The sequence below is a fragment of the Phocoena sinus genome, chromosome 8 (assembly GCF_008692025.1).
Source record: "Phocoena sinus isolate mPhoSin1 chromosome 8, mPhoSin1.pri, whole genome shotgun sequence".
NCBI classification, from domain to species: domain Eukaryota; kingdom Metazoa; phylum Chordata; class Mammalia; order Artiodactyla; family Phocoenidae; genus Phocoena; species Phocoena sinus.
Window position 1 is genome coordinate 103321317 of NC_045770.1, and position 15030 is coordinate 103336346.

At 50.3% G+C, this 15030-nt stretch overlaps 1 protein-coding gene across 7 annotated transcripts; it reads left to right on the top strand.

Annotated features, from left to right (window-relative positions):
* The first annotated feature begins 1340 nt into the window (after positions 1–1340).
* On the top strand, positions 1341–14809 carry DPF2 (double PHD fingers 2). Of its 7 annotated transcripts, none has more exons than XM_032640556.1 (13): positions 1394–1467; positions 2312–2380; positions 5943–6103; positions 6482–6589; positions 6916–7079; positions 7925–8017; positions 8197–8275; positions 8782–8823; positions 9862–9999; positions 10127–10255; positions 10407–10519; positions 11386–11467; positions 13504–14809. In XM_032640556.1, exons 2-13 carry the CDS (start codon positions 2322–2324, stop codon positions 13578–13580), a joined length of 1245 nt encoding a protein of 414 aa, XP_032496447.1. In that variant the 5' UTR covers positions 1394–1467; positions 2312–2321; the 3' UTR covers positions 13581–14809. The 7 variants fall into 7 exon arrangements, with proteins under 7 accessions (XP_032496449.1, XP_032496453.1, XP_032496447.1 ...); XM_032640557.1 differs by having other exon boundaries at positions 1415–1467; positions 2240–2380; XM_032640558.1 differs by lacking the exon at positions 2312–2380 and having other exon boundaries at positions 1341–1467.
* Positions 14810–15030: the final 221 nt, after the last annotated feature.

Below are 15030 nucleotides of genomic sequence, written 5' to 3' on the forward strand. Positions count from 1 at the left end.
GGGGTACAAGAGTGCACCAGGATTGTTGCTGGGTGTCCTTCCAAGCCGCTGATGCCTATTCTGCAAGTTTGTGCAAGGTAGGCAATGAAAATACCTCTCAACTCTCATCTGCCAAACATGATTTTAAGGCACAGTGATGGTAAGATGTGTCCTGATTCTGAAATATTAAAATGGGGGTGGGGCGGGGAATAGGTGCATCTTAGAATTGCTGAAATAAGATATATTACCAGGACCAAAGACCAAGCCCTGGGGGCTCTGACAGTTACAGGTGGAAGAGAGGATGGAGAGCCAGCAAAAGAGGCTGAAGGTGAGCCTCTGTGATAGAATAGGATAGCCTCTTTGCGAAGGTGTGCCAGTGTGATAGGGGGACAGCCAGAAGAGTGCATGTCTCAGAGACCTGGAGAAGAGTTTGAAAAAGAAGGGAATGGTCAGTGGTGTCATGGGGGTTGATAGGCTGATAAGGACAGAAAGGAAATCTCTAAATCTGTTGAAATGGAGGTCGTGGTGTCTTTGTTAGAAGATGTTTCAATGAACTGGGGGAACAAAATCCCCATTAAACTGGGCAGAAAGAGACTTGGAAACAAGTCAACAGAGATATGGAGTATAAACAGAATATGTGTTTTTATAGGATGAAAAGAAATGGGGTGACAATCAAAAGCAGAATGGGCTTAAGGAAGGGCTCTGATTTTTTTCAAAGTCGTATTTGTAGATGAATTTGCGTGATGCAATAGTGAAGGAGAAATGAATGGTACAGAAGATAGTTGCAGGAGGGAAGTTCTTCATGGAGGTTACGAGCTTGGGAGTAGGAAGCAAGGGAGAAGAGGCGGGCATCAATTAAGTTGGTGGCTTGATATGGTGGCAGGAAGGTGGGGGAACTTCTGTCAGACCCCCAATATTCAGGTCAAAGATCTGCCAGGTTCTGGGAGTTAAATTCGCCCTCCCTAAAATGGGCACATGTTTGGCAGCCCAAGTGGACTGTTCACTCCTCTTACCTTCGAGTACCCACCAACCCCTGGCCTGTAAGTGAGGGTAAAGGGTTAACCACGAGGTTAAAGAAAGGTCGGCGAGGTAGCAGGACGCATGAGCTCTATCTAGGCCACCTCTGGGCCTGCCAGTTCTCACCAACCTCTCACCTTCTCATTTTTGGACGGGCCCAGACCCTCCCTCTCTCCTCCCACTCCACCAGGTGGAAGAGGGAGAACTGGAGCCGGAGTCTCGGGACGCGCGCCCGTCCCCGTCGCGCCTGCGCATTCGCCCCTCGTCTCTCTGGCCCGGGAGAACCTGCAAGTGGCTCGTTCTCCGTCGCTCGCTCTCGGGCGCGCGCGCCCGGGCAGCGCCTGCGCAGAAGGACGAGGAAACTGGTTCCCCGTGCGGCCCCAGCGCCTGCGCGCTGCGGGCTCCGGGCCTCCAGGCCTGAGGGAGAGGAGCCGGGAAGATGGCGGCTGTGGTGGAAAATGTAGTGAAGCTGTGAGTGGCCGTTTCGATCTCTCCTAGGCCGGGAGGTCTTGTAAGGGGCCTGGGAGCAGGGGGCGGTATGGGAAGGGACGAGGCGGAGAGAAGGACGTGCCCGGGAAGGCATTATTGCGACTCATAGTGGGGAGGGCAACAGGAGACTCCAGAGAAGACGTTGCGCTTCTTTGGAAACTTGTGGAGGCCCTAAGGGTGGCCCACGGGAGCCCCTAACGGGCAGCCTTCCTGTGGGGCTCTGCGGCCTGGGCGCTGCCTTCATGCTGAGGGGTTCGAGTATGGCGCCCTTGTTGCGTACGAGAGACGGTCCCGGGTTCGCTCCCGAGACGCCTCAGTCCGGGGGAGCCGGGCAGAGGGCGGACCTGGGAGTGGCCCGGCCGCCGACCCCTTCTCATCGGCTGCACGCAACCGGCCCAGGAGGAGCAGGCTCGGCAGCCCTGGCGCTGTTAAGCACTCTGGGCTGTTCTATTCTAAACAGCCCCGTGATGTTCCGGGTGGCGGAGGGGCGGCGGGTGGTCCTTGAGTATCAGGTACCCGAGACCAAAAATATTCTTGGGAAGAATTTGTTGAGGAGCAGATACAGAGGGAAAGAACTTCAGGGAATAGGGCCTTTGCGCCGCCCAATCCCAGCCATCCAAAAGCGGGCATTGGACGGACGCGGTCCAGGCCGCCTTGCCGCCCAGAGGGGCATCTAGGCCGGCCGTCTTAGCTCTGCAATACTCTTGGGCTAGGCAGGTTTCGAGCAAGGTTAAAGTTAATGGTTGTTGGGTAGATGGAGAATGGCCTGTTAGCTGTGAGTTAAAGATGCCTTGGGACTTGATGTAACCCAGCCTCCTCCCTGCAGAAGAATCTGAATGAATTTTGCAATGAGTTCATGCCCCCCGTGGGCGAATACAGCAAGCTCCTTTGATGGGTAAGTTTGGCTGGCTGCAGAGGTAGGAAAATTGAGAGCTGTCTGGGTGTCTAGTTTTGGATTTTGACTGAATGACAAGGTAAAGGTTTGGGAACTCTTCTAAAGGACTCACAGCTTCTCATCTGTCTTTGTGGTGGGCTGAGCCCCACTCTTCCCAAGAGCCCTTTTTAAGGGTACATTTGCTTCTCTCCCTCCCCCTGCCTGGAGCCTTTTCTTTGAGAATGCTTTCCCGCTTCCATTAAGCTAAGTGCCTTCTCCTTCTCCTCTTGTGGGTTGTTTTTTTTTTGAACTTGCTTTCAGCTCCATCCTGCTGCCTCTTTCAGCCACCCCTCCTCCCAATGCTATTATCTTTCTCTCTGATCTGCCCACTCCAGTTTCCCCAGCTCTCTCTTCAAGCTGACATTTCCCTCAATTTAGGAATGATGCTGTTGATCCTTATATAGTTATCCTTCCTGACTCACATGTTCTTTCTTTGTTTCCCTACCTTTCTCTTTGTTGACTCCCCCTGTCCCATTGTAAGGGGAGGTTTTACACAGGTTTCATGCTTCTCGAAAAAGAATCAAAGCTTCTACCTTGGAAACCTTACTGTACTGGGGGAATGTCAAACTAGCCTAGGTTTAAGAGTTACACGTAATGAGATTCTACATGTTGGAAGATTTTCATCTGGGAGATAGGGGTAGCAACCCTTCTGTGTGATGTTAGAAATGAGGGTTTGGCCATTTAAGTAGAGCATGACTTCTTATTTCTCTTTAAAGAACTGTAGAGATCATGAGGGTCACCAGCCACTGGTTCCTGAATACCAGTAATGAGAAACCAACTTTCTGCTGCTCAGTTCTAGCTGTAGAGAGCTGTGGACCACAGTTAATACGTTTCCCTACAGAACTTGCCCTTTAAGAAGGGACTTGCCGGCTTCCTGTACCATATTCTCATCCTGGAAAGAGGTGCTTTTCTGGCGCTTCTCTTGACCATGGTGTGCCTAGTCTTCTGACAGCTGAGGCTATACATCGAGGTCAGGACTACTAGCTCATCTTTTCTGACTTGCATCTTGTTCTGGGAGAAGAATTTCCCTGTTTATAAATTTTCTGTCCCTCCCAAATGTGGTGTCAGAATTGAAACGATCTTTAAGGGGTCTTACTAGGGCAAAATAATGGTATAAAATAGCTATGGTTGCTGACTGGTTTTGAAATCCTCTGAGTTAGGTAACGAGATCTGGAGAATGATGTTACCTTGAAATTTCTTGAAATAGGAGCCTTAGATTCTTAAGAGATCTCTCTCATTCTCTCTTGCTCTGTCCTCGTCAGATCCTCTCTTCCTCCAACTGGTGTTTCATTCTCAGCTCTCTTACTCACGAGACAGTTTGCCCCACCTTCCGAAATCCCACTTAACTCACAAGAGCTCTGATAGAACATCTCTCATGCATCCCCCCCAGCTGTTTCCAGCTTCCTTGTTCTGACTTTGCAGCTCTCAGCCTGTCTAGCCCTTCCTTGCATTTGACTCACACTGTCAGTGTCAATTCCCATCAGTGGAAACAAAGGAGCTGCTGCACTCAGCCTTGTTTATCCAGTTTTCCTCTGTTTAGTGAGGACATGGCTGCCTCCTAAAGGCGAGCAAATATGAACCTGTTCCCTTCGCTCTACTCTCCAATACAGGATTCATGCCTACCTCAAATTACAGTCATTACGGCGCGTTGAATCAAGCCAGGCTGTCTTGTGGTGTCACAAGATGTGTGTGCAGTGCGTGTCTTTTTCAGCTGCTGGGAATGTGCTAAGCTGTGCCTAAGTGGTCTATTGTGGCTGCCCAGTGAAAGCCCCCCTCAGATTCCAGAGAAGGGTTTGTTGCTGTAGCTTGAGTTATGGACATAAACAACAGAAGACCTCGCTTCAGCTTCTTTTGCTAGGAGTCTCCCTCTTGTAGAATATGTCAGAGCTTATCTAGTTCAGCCTCCCCAATCAATAGCATAGGAACCTGAGGTCCATGTAGGTTGATTAAATGTCCACATTTATGTGGTGACTTGCAGCCAAGCCAGGTCTTTTTACTCCTTAGTCAAGATGCTTCAGACACCATCGTGAGTACTGAGGATATCGTGGGAAAGAAATCATCTCTGCCCTCATTTTGTTTATTTTGAGATTGATTGGATATATAAATGTGAATATAGTTAAAGTTCCCATACTAAAATACTTGTTAAACCCTGAAGCATGAGAACAAGATTGGTTCTATATACATGCTTCTTAATTTATTTACTTTTATTTTTGGCTGCATTGGATCTTCGTTGCTGTGCGTGGGCTTTCTCTAGTTGTGGTGAGCCGGGGCTACTCTTTGCTGCAGTGTGCGGGCTTCTCATTGCGGTGGCTTCTCTTGTTGCAGAGCACGGGCTCTAGGTGCACAGGCTTCAGTAGTCGTGGCTCGCGGGCTCTAGAGTGCAGGCTTAGTAGTTGTGGCGCACAAGCTTAGTTGCTCTGCGACATGTGGGATCTTCCCGGACCAGGGATCAAACCCGTGTCGCCTGCATTGGCCGGTGGATTCTTAACCACTGCACCACCAGGGAAGCCCATACATGCTTCTTAGAGCCAGATAACTCCTGGCACTGTGCAGTTTTGCAGCTTTTTAAAGCACTTTAAAAAATCAGATTTCAAATTGAATCTTTTGAGTCCAAGAAGTTTCTTTCCTAAAAAATTTGATGGTGTGAGAATGGAGAAGGGCCTAGGATAGGCCTTTGAGCAAACAGGTTTTGTATCAGTGTAATGATACTCAGTAGAAAGTAGGCTTCGAGAGTGTTCAAGTATTTTCTGATGTTTTCCATTTACTGTAAAATTAGTATATAGAATTAGTTGGCTAAACACCTAGTTTAAAGTTCAGAAGATATAAAATGGCACATAGGAGAAAGTCCCCTAGTCACCTGGTTTTTCTCCTTGGAGGCCTACAGTTTCTTTTCTACCAATTGGCCACATAAATGGTGGCATCCTATAACACTGCTCAGCCCTGTACCTTTTTTTTTTTCTAGTTATCTTGGAGATTGTTTAATGTTAGTACACGAAGAGTTTCCTTCTTTTTTTTTTTTTATGGCTAAGTAGAATTTCATTGTATAGATAGTTTGTATAGATAGAGTTAGTATAGAGTTTGCTAAATATAGTTTCATAAGTCTCCCAGACCTTTTTGAATTCTCTTCTCATTTGTAAAAAGGAGCTAACCTCTGCTTCTCAGAATCCTGAGGATTAAGAGAAATAGCATCTTGGCTAGCACAGGGTTATACTCTTGAGAGGCACGGAAGGAACATGATTTTCTTCCCCTCTTTGTGGGTTAGACTAAGGTCCGATTAGACACACGATGAAATCCTGTGTTCCTGACGGTAATTTATTTGTAAAGTACCTTTCCTCATAATGACTTAGTGAAGGAGCTTGGTGTCCCATGAGGCAGAAATGGTAGCAAATAAAAGCAGAGTGACACTCTCCAAGTCCCTTGAGCCTTCTAGAGAAGCAGATGGCCAGTGAAAGGGATAGCTCAGCACCAGCCCAACACACACACACACACACACACACACACCTGATCTTTGTCTTTCCTGCAGCCTTGGGGAGCAGTATTACAAAGATGCAATGGAGCAGTGCCACAATTACAACGCCCGCCTCTGTGCTGAGCGCAGCGTGCGCCTGCCTTTCTTGGACTCACAGACCGGAGTAGCACAGAGCAACTGTTATATCTGGATGGAAAAGCGACACCGGGGTCCAGGTGAGGGTCCACTCAGGAGCACAAGGAGGAAGAAGCTTCCTCATCTTAGGTGATGAGCCAGCTGAAAGGGTTTTCCTTACTGCTTTCCTCCCATGGAGATTATAGTCTTCCCATGATTAGAAGCCCAGGGAGGATGAAGCATCTTTGTTTTCTGCAGGCTGCACTGCTGAAGCTCTTGTTGGGCTTCTGGAGAGCTATGTGTTAGCCAAGGCCTCTGAGCTTACGTGTGTTTCTCTTATCCGCACCCTGTCCCCAGGCCCTCACTGTCCGTATTCCTCCCTTGCTCTAGAACTCAGTCAGGGCCTACTCATGCAGAAAGTGTTTGGTATTATTTTCTAGGGTTAGGTCTTGACTTCACTCTCTTTTTCCCTTCCACAGGATTGGCCTCTGGGCAGCTGTACTCCTACCCTGCCCGGCGCTGGCGGAAAAAGCGGCGAGCCCACCCTCCTGAGGATCCAAGACTTTCTTTCCCAACTATTAAACCAGGTAAAGCACACTCCTCCCTGAGCAGGGGCATAGCCTGCTGTGTAGTAGGAGGCCTGCCAATCACCTGTTACGTACCAGGCCCAATGCTAGATCCTAAAGATACTAAAATGAATGAGATGTGATTCCTTCTGTAAAGAACTCAGTCGAATAGAAGAGACAGGTAAACAGATAAGTTATGGTGCCAAGTGAACCACGGTGTCTTGGTTCCTGGGCAGCCAGAGACCAGAAGACAGTGACTGGCTAGTGGCTGATCTAGCACTGTATACACCCGGAGAGGTCTGCTTCCAGCCCTTCTGAGCCTCGCCTCCTCCTGGCCTTGCCTGCAGACACAGACCAGACCCTGAAGAAGGAGGGGCTGATCTCTCAGGACGGCAGTAGTTTAGAGGCTCTGTTGCGCACCGACCCGCTGGAGAAGCGAGGCGCCCCGGATCCCCGAGTTGATGACGACAGCCTGGGCGAGTTTCCTGTGACGAACAGTCGAGCACGGAAGGTACAAGATTAACACTGTGGTTAAGGGAACTTTGATGGAAATCAGTCTCCTCTTCATCAGAGGCCACCCAGTAATCAGAATAGAAGTAGAAGCTGTGGGGCTGGAGGCAGCCACCTGGAGTTCTGTTCTGCTCCATTCCGTAATGAGAACTTCACTGTTACCTTCCAGTCTTTGCTGCTCCTTTCCTTCTAACTACAGACTCTCGTTCGTCTTCTGTTGCCACCAAAGTTTTTTGGTGCCTGGGGTTACGTGGGTGATGCAGACCTGGTCTCTGCCAACAAGGAAGATAAAACTGTACATAAAAATAATAAGAGCTAAAAATATGCCAGGCACTGTGCTAAGTGCTTTCCATCGTCTTCTCCAGTCTCTACAACCTTATGAAATAGGTATTGTTGCCCGTTTCACATATAGGGAGGCTGCAGCAGATCAGTGAAAAAAAAAAAAAACTTCCCACCAGGCCACCCAAATAAGCAGGAAGGCTCTAATTTAAATCTGGGAAGTGAGGTGTCGGAAGGGAACCACCACTAACATGCACCTAAGGTGGCAGATCAGAGGCAGGAGAGGCCACAGCTACTTGGGGTATCAGGGAAAGTTTTATGAAAACATGGGGTTTGATTTAGCCACTTGGAGATGATGGGAAAGGCATTCCAGGCTAGGGGAGCAACATGAAGAGAGGCGCAGAGGAAGGAGAGCCCAAAGCACTGAAAGAACAGCAGTGAGGAGTGAGGCTGGAGCGGAGGGGCCAGGTCACAGAGGAGGTTCTGGGCGGCCTTGGCCAGTCCCATCATGGGGGAGCTTTTGGATGTTCCTTATTTCTGCCCATCCTAATCTTCCTGTCCACTCAGCGGATCCTAGAACCGGACGACTTCCTGGATGACCTTGATGATGAGGACTATGAAGAAGACACTCCCAAGCGTCGGGGCAAGGGGAAGTCCAAGGTGAGGGGCCAAGTGCTGCCTGCAGCCTGGGGGCTCAGGTAGCCTGCAGAGTCCCACTGTTTTATTGCTTGTTGTTGCCATTTTCTCTCTTGAGTGAGATGAGCAGCCAGCTTCTGGGAGAGTCTAACTCCTCAGGCCTAGACACCTTGTTAAGGGCTTTTTTTTGCTCTTCTTCACAGGGTAAAGGTGTGGGCAGTGCCCGTAAGAAGCTGGACGCTTCCATCCTGGAGGATCGAGATAAACCCTATGCCTGTGACAGTGAGTGCCTCACGAGTGGGTGGGTAGTCCTTGCCTTGGACCCAGCTCCTCAGGATATGAGAGGAGGGAAGGTTGTGTTCTTGTTCAGAGTGGTAAAACAAGCCTGGACTCTTGTCCTGCCTGCTGACTGGTTCCCTCTGAGATCCCTGAGAGGCCCTGGCCTCCGCTACATGGTGGGTGAGCCCTGCATGCTCTGGGGGAGATTGCCGTCCTCGGGGTGGGGGTACCCGTGAGGGGCACACACAGCAGGCAGGGTTGGCCTCAAATAGGTGGCATCCAGGTCTGCTGGCCCCAATCAAGTCAGGGCCCCAGGAGTCCAACACTGACTTTTTCAATGTCTGTGCTCTCTCCCCCTTTTCTCTCTCTTGCCCACTTCTGTCCCTCCACCCTGGGAGCACCATCACCGCTGGGGTTTCTCTCTCGTTTGCTCCGCTTTCCTGCTGCTGCCGCACCTGTCTCAAGTGTATCAAGGCCTTCTTCTCATGACTTTTCTTTCTGTCTTTCAGATAGTTTCAAACAAAAGCATACCTCGAAAGCGCCCCAGAGAGGTAGCTCTCTCAACTTTTCAGACTTTTGGTTTTCCTATCCCTTTTTCCCTCCTCCCTTGTTCCTGCCTTATCATCTGTGATGCTAGTTGTAAGGTCTCTGGAATGGCATGGGGACAGGAGCAATGGGCCTTCTATGTGCTCCACTCCTCACGGTCCTGGAAGCTGCCTTTACCACTGCTTGTCTCCCACAAAGTTGCTCCTAGGGCTGCTCGGGCCCACTGCATGGGGTGGCTTCAGAAGCATTATAAGGAACCCGTTACAAACAGATCCCTCTGCTCCCCCTTCCCCAAAACAGACACATAGTGGTGAGCTAACGTTCCCCACCATCTTGCCACCCCCTCCTCCCATCCCTTCCCCGTTCCTTTCCTGCTGCCCCCTGCTCTTCTTGGTATCACTGCTCAGAACTGCAAGATGCCTCATGGGGATCTGCTTTCCTTGCTGGTTGGGGGTTTGGGGGGGGTTGGGGGTTGGGGGGGTTGGGCAGGGCACTGATGTGGGAGTGTCTTTGAGTTTCTCTGGGAGACAGCTATCCCAGCAGACTCAGTTGGTAGGTTATCCCCAAGAGATCCACCCCCTAGCTCCTTTATTTGGGCAGAGATGGGCTATGTTATATATGGAGTAGCGTAAGCCTCCTTCATTTACTGAGAGGTAAAAAAGTTTGGAGTCTCTGCTACCTTTCCTCCTTCCTGCCATATTGCAAGACTATAGAAATTTCCTCTCCCTCCTGACCTGGAGCTCCCCAGACTATTCCCAGGGCAGGCGGTGATGGGGCAAGGGCTCAGCCTCCCAGACAGCCTACGTGGAGGAGTACAGGTGGCCATGGGCTTGGGTTTAGTAGGGAGAAGAGCCATGGAAGCTGGAGAGCCCCAGGTCTGATGTTCTTGGCCACAGGGAGGCAGCTATCACTAAAGGCCTGTCCCTGAGCAGAGCTGATGGGGGTGATTACCTCTGCCTCAGGTGGAGCCCACAGCTTAGAGGGGCAGGGATGTGGCACTCTGGGATCCTGACGCCTTTCTCTGCAATCTTCTCCGCGCTTAGTTTGTGGAAAACGTTACAAGAACCGACCAGGCCTCAGTTACCACTATGCCCACTCCCACTTGGCTGAGGAGGAGGGCGAGGACAAAGAAGACTCGCAGCCACCCACCCCGGTTTCCCAGAGGTCCGAGGAGCAGAAATGTAAGCTGCTGTCAGAGGCGGGGCAAACAGGCGTTGGCCTGGTTATGAAAAGCCCTCCCTGCAGGGATGTTGAGAGACCCAGAGGCCCACATGGGTATCATGAAAGTTCTTCCCTTTCTCCCTGTAGCCAAGAAGGGTCCCGATGGATTGGCCCTGCCCAACAACTACTGTGACTTCTGCCTGGGGGACTCCAAGATCAACAAGAAGACAGGACAGCCCGAGGAGCTGGTGTCCTGTTCTGACTGTGGCCGCTCAGGTACCTCCAACCCAGGGCCAGGGCAGCCCTAGCCGGCACCCAGTCCCCGAGGGGCTCGTGGCTTGCCAGCATCCAGCGGCTGTCACAGTCACCCAGGTCACCTCGCTTCTCCCCGACCTCCGGCTGCCTGTTTCACTCGCTCCCCCCACAGGGCATCCGTCCTGCCTCCAGTTCACCCCCGTGATGATGGCAGCCGTGAAGACCTACCGCTGGCAGTGCATCGAGTGCAAGTGCTGCAACATCTGTGGCACCTCCGAGAACGATGTGCGTGTGTCGTCCCGTCCCGCCCCTGCCCCTGGCGCGCTTCTGCTCAGCTCTCACTGTACTTTCCACCCGTGGGAACTTTGATTTGTTGGGCAGGTGTTCACTGAGTACCGACTTGGTGTCAGACACTGTTTTAGGCAATAAGCACGCTAAAGACAAACAGGGTCCCTGCTTTCATGGGGGTTTACGTTCTTGCGGGAATAAGCAAGGAAGTGGGTGACGTTTTATGCTATTCCATGAAGAAAGTGAAAGCAGTAATGTGGCAGAGAGCAACTGGATAGCTGATTCAGATAGAGAGGCCTTTTCTGAGGAGGTGGTGTTGGTGTTGAGGTTTGGATGATACAAGGGAAACAGTTCAAGGAGATTTGGAGAGAGAGTATTCCCAGGAAAGAGTAGCCAGCAAAAAGGCCTAAAGGTGGACGCACTGGGTGGATTGAGGCCCCTGTGGCCGGCTGGAGCCCTCCTGCAGTGGGAGAGCGAGTAAAAGATGAGGCTGGAAGGCAGGTGCCATCAGCTTTGAGAGTTTAATCAGGAGTGATGTGGTTTGTCTTACATCTTAAAAAGGTAACTTTGGCTGCTCTGTGGAGAACAGATTGGGAGGGAACAATGTGGAGGCCATGAGATCCGTTAGGCGGCTGGTGGCGTCCAGGTGGGATGACAGTAGTGACTCTGTCTGGGTGGAAGTGGACAGCAGTGATTTTCTGTCTAGAGGGTCCCATGTCTGTTCTCACTGCCATCTATCCTGCCCCTCCTGGAATTAGCAGCCGTGTCTGCAGAAGCCCTCCTTCCTACCTGTCCTCAACAGCCCAACTGAGGCCCGTTAGTCATTCACCTCCCCCCTTCCTCTTCCATCTTGCATTCTCTAGGACCAGCTGCTCTTCTGTGATGACTGTGATCGTGGCTACCACATGTATTGTCTCACCCCATCTATGTCTGAGCCTCCTGAAGGTAGGTCTCCCTGATCTCTTACTCAGAACAAGTATTTTATTAGTAACTTGGAAAATCGCCTGTACGGTTAAGTGAGTTCTCGTATCAGTGATACATTCTTTCAGATTAGGGAGTAGGCACATTGCCTTCACTCAGTTCAGAGTGCTTTCCTAGCATTGCAACTTTGAGGCTTTAATGTTTGTACATTATCACCAGATAACATTTACAAACACAGAAAATCGACAGCCTGAGAGAAAACAGATGCTGAGCAGAGAATAATTACCAGAAGGAGAGATTTGTTTTCCTCCAACAAGTCTAAGAAACTCAGTTCGTAGTTTGTCTGACGCGAGACTAGTTTTAGCACTCCATTTTCGACAGATGTGAGCGTTTGTTTCTGCCAGTGTGGGGGAGGGAGTTGAACCTGGAGCCTTGAGTGGGTCACTCTGGCCCTCCAGCAGTGCTTAACGATGCTTCAGGTTTATGGAAGGTCTTCGACAAAACCAGTGGTGACACCAAAAAGTGGCTGCCTCGCCGCAAGTCCTCTTCCAGCCAGGTGTCTGTGCCGAAGCCGTTCCTTTATAGAAATTCAGAAGCTTACTCAGGAGGACACAAATGCCTAGTAGCTGTTACTGTGACAAAGGATGTGGGCCAGCATTACAGGCAAGAGAAGGTAGCTCACTGTGATGTGGGCTGACTTGTAGTGTAGGTCAGACTGCTGTCACCCCCTAGAGAAGGAGGCCACTAACAAAGTCTGAGGGTCCTGCCGCAGCTGCAGGGGAGCACTCAGCTTTTTCATCTGTCATCCCGCGTTTATAAGTTTCATCTGTCATGCCATGTTTGAGGAGAAGTAGTGTGCTTTTGGGGTTTTTAACCATAAAATACCAGTTCACAGGCACAATTCTACATTAACTGTAGAAAGGCTTTCCTAATGACGTGCTGGCAGACACTGAGGTAGTGGAGGGTTGTAGGCAGCTCACAGTAGGGTCCCCGTAGAACCATCAGATGGTCTAGGCTCTAGGTCAGGGGTTTGCAAGCTGTGACCCTCTGGCCAAACCTAGCTGCAGCTAGTATATATAGCTCACAAGCTAAAAATGACTTTTACATTTTTAAAGAGAGTTTTTTTTTTAAAAAAAAGATACGGCTGAGACTGTATGTGGCTCACAAAGCCTCAAGTAGTTAACACTCTCCGGCTACTTACAGAAAAGCTTATCAACTGCTGCGTATTTACCTTTGGGTCAGAAAGGATCTTACCTTTTTGAGAGTCACATATCTCTGAAGAGCTGATAAAAGCTGTGGATTCTTTCCCCCAGAATAATGTTCAAATACACATATGTACAATTATGCTTATAACTTCAAGGCATAAAGAGCTAATTTTCTTTCTCAAAAAAAAAAAAGCATAGAAGAATCCAGCCATAGCAAATATTAATAAACAAGGTATGAGCTAGTTATATTTCTCATAAGGGACATTATTTCCTGTTTTTCTATGAAACCAGACTTGGGTCACAACAAGTTGGGTCATCATAGTTGGCCCCCTTTCCTCTGACTGGGTCCTCAGCCTCTCTCAGGCACCTAGTGATGGTGGGGAGCCCTTCTCATCTTTCCGTGGTCTTCACAGAAAACTGTCTTATGTGGAATCAATATTGGTTTCTCTAGAGCCTCTATTCATGATCTTGATTCTAACCTTTGGGGCCATGAGAATGAAGTCTGGTTCTTCTGTAATCACAAGTTTAAAGCCTTTTAAAGCTTTAAAAAAGTTATATCTACCCAGGTCCTCTTTAGTGATTCTGATTTAATAGGCCAAGAGGGCCTGGGCATCTATATTCTGAAATAGGCCTCTAGGCGATTATTTCTTATATCTCCATTGAGAATTATTTTTCATGATATTTGAAGACCTAGAGTTCCTCCCTGCTCAGGATAACTGTGAAACTTTGCTACTGCAGGACATCTCCCATCCTGCCCGTAGCCAGTCCTGCTACTGGAGGTGAGGTATGGGGAGTAGAAGAAGAGCAGGTGAGGATTGTGCGGGGCCCCTCCTAACCCCTTATGCTTCTCTGCAGGAAGTTGGAGCTGCCACTTGTGTCTGGACCTGCTGAAGGAGAAAGCTTCCATCTACCAGAATCAGAACTCCTCTTGATGTGGCCACCCCGATCCCCCATACATCTAGGGCTGTTTCTCTCCTGTGTTTCATACCCACCTTCCCTTCCTAATCTCTTTCACAAGTCCAGAGAACCTCGGGGAGGTCGTGCCAACCTGCCTTTGGCAGCAGCAAGCTGAGGTGGCAGCTCTGACCGCCTCTGGCCCCAGGCCCTCAGGGAGAACGGAGCATCACACTGCCCCAAGGCATACCTGTGGGCCCAGCTTCTCACTGTTCTCCATGAAGTGCATTCACTCTGTCTGCCTTGGGCCCCGGCCCTGGTATTCACAGGGTTCAAACCGTGTCCTCCGAGAAAGAGTGGGAGAGCAGCTCACTTCTCTCAGCTCTGCCTCCACTCTGGTCCCCAGGGTTTTCCCTTCCCCTGGAGGTGAGCCAGGCTGGGGCCTCTGCCAGAGCAGCTGGGAGTGAGAACTGAGCAAGCTTGCAAGAAGCTTCCGGTGCCCTCTGTGCTGCTTAGCCTCACAGCCTCCTTCCCCCAGAGCGGCTCTCTGCGGCTCTCTGTTCCTGCTACCCAGGATCCTTTGCCTGAGCCAGGATGCTCTTGGTCACCCTCCTGGCTCTGTCCCATTCCCACCACTGCACCGCAGGGGGAGGAGCAGCTTCACCTGATTGTTCCTTGTGCTTGCCTGGCTCACCGTCACAGGCCCTGGTCTCTAGTGACTGAAGCATTCCCCACCCTTGTTATTTCCTGTCTTCTGCCTCCCCTCCTTATTCCCTTTGGTTTTGTGGGAAGAGGGGAAGCATTAGGGGGCCAGGCCAGCAGCTTGGGGGCCACAGGGAGATGTTGGACAATGTGCCTGTTTTTTAACTCGATGAAAAAGCCTACCTCCGAAATCCCCTTTTAGTTCTTCCTGGACCTGGGCATTCAGCTCCTGCCCTTAACTGAATTGGGAGCCTCTGCCTCCTGCTCTGTGTATCCTGGCTCCTGGGTGGTGGGGAAGCCACATAGACATCCCTTTCTTCCCTGGCACGCTCGCTAGCAGCTGGTAAGGTCTTCGCACCCTGATTCTTCAGTTTTCTGCCTGGTGACACATTAAGTAGTGGGGCGGGGACAGTCCATGCCAGGACACCCTGGAGTGTCCTTCCCCTTGGCTGTGGGAAGGCCCTAATTCACTGTCACTTTGGAGTTGAGGTGTCTTTTTTTTTTTTCTTTCTTTCTTTAGTTCCTGTATACTAAGCATTAGTACAAATAAACATTTTTACACAGAGCCCTCTGCTGGATTGTTTATCTCCAAACTCCCTTTCCTGGTTAAGGCCACTTCATCCTAAATCTTTCTTCCTTAGGATAGTGGCCTTTTTTTTTTTGTTTTGCGGTACGCGGGCCTCACTGTGGTGGCCTCTCCCGTTGCGGAGCACAGGTTCCAGACGCGCAGGCTCAGCAGCCATGGCTCACGGGCCCAGCCCCTCTGCGGCATGTGGGATCTTCCCG

What these genes read in the sequence shown, in the direction of transcription:
- DPF2 (XM_032640556.1), top strand. Translation starts at nt 2,322, where the DNA reads ATGAATTTTGCAATGAGTTCATGCCCCCCGTGGGCGAATACAGCAAGC. An exon ending in GAGGTCCGAGGAGCAGAAAT is followed by an intron (nt 10,000 to 10,126) that starts GTAAGCTGCTGT and finishes TTCTCCCTGTAG; the next exon opens with CCAAGAAGGGTCCCGATGGA. An exon ending in GTGGCACCTCCGAGAACGAT is followed by an intron (nt 10,520 to 11,385) that starts GTGCGTGTGTCG and finishes TGCATTCTCTAG; the next exon opens with GACCAGCTGCTCTTCTGTGA.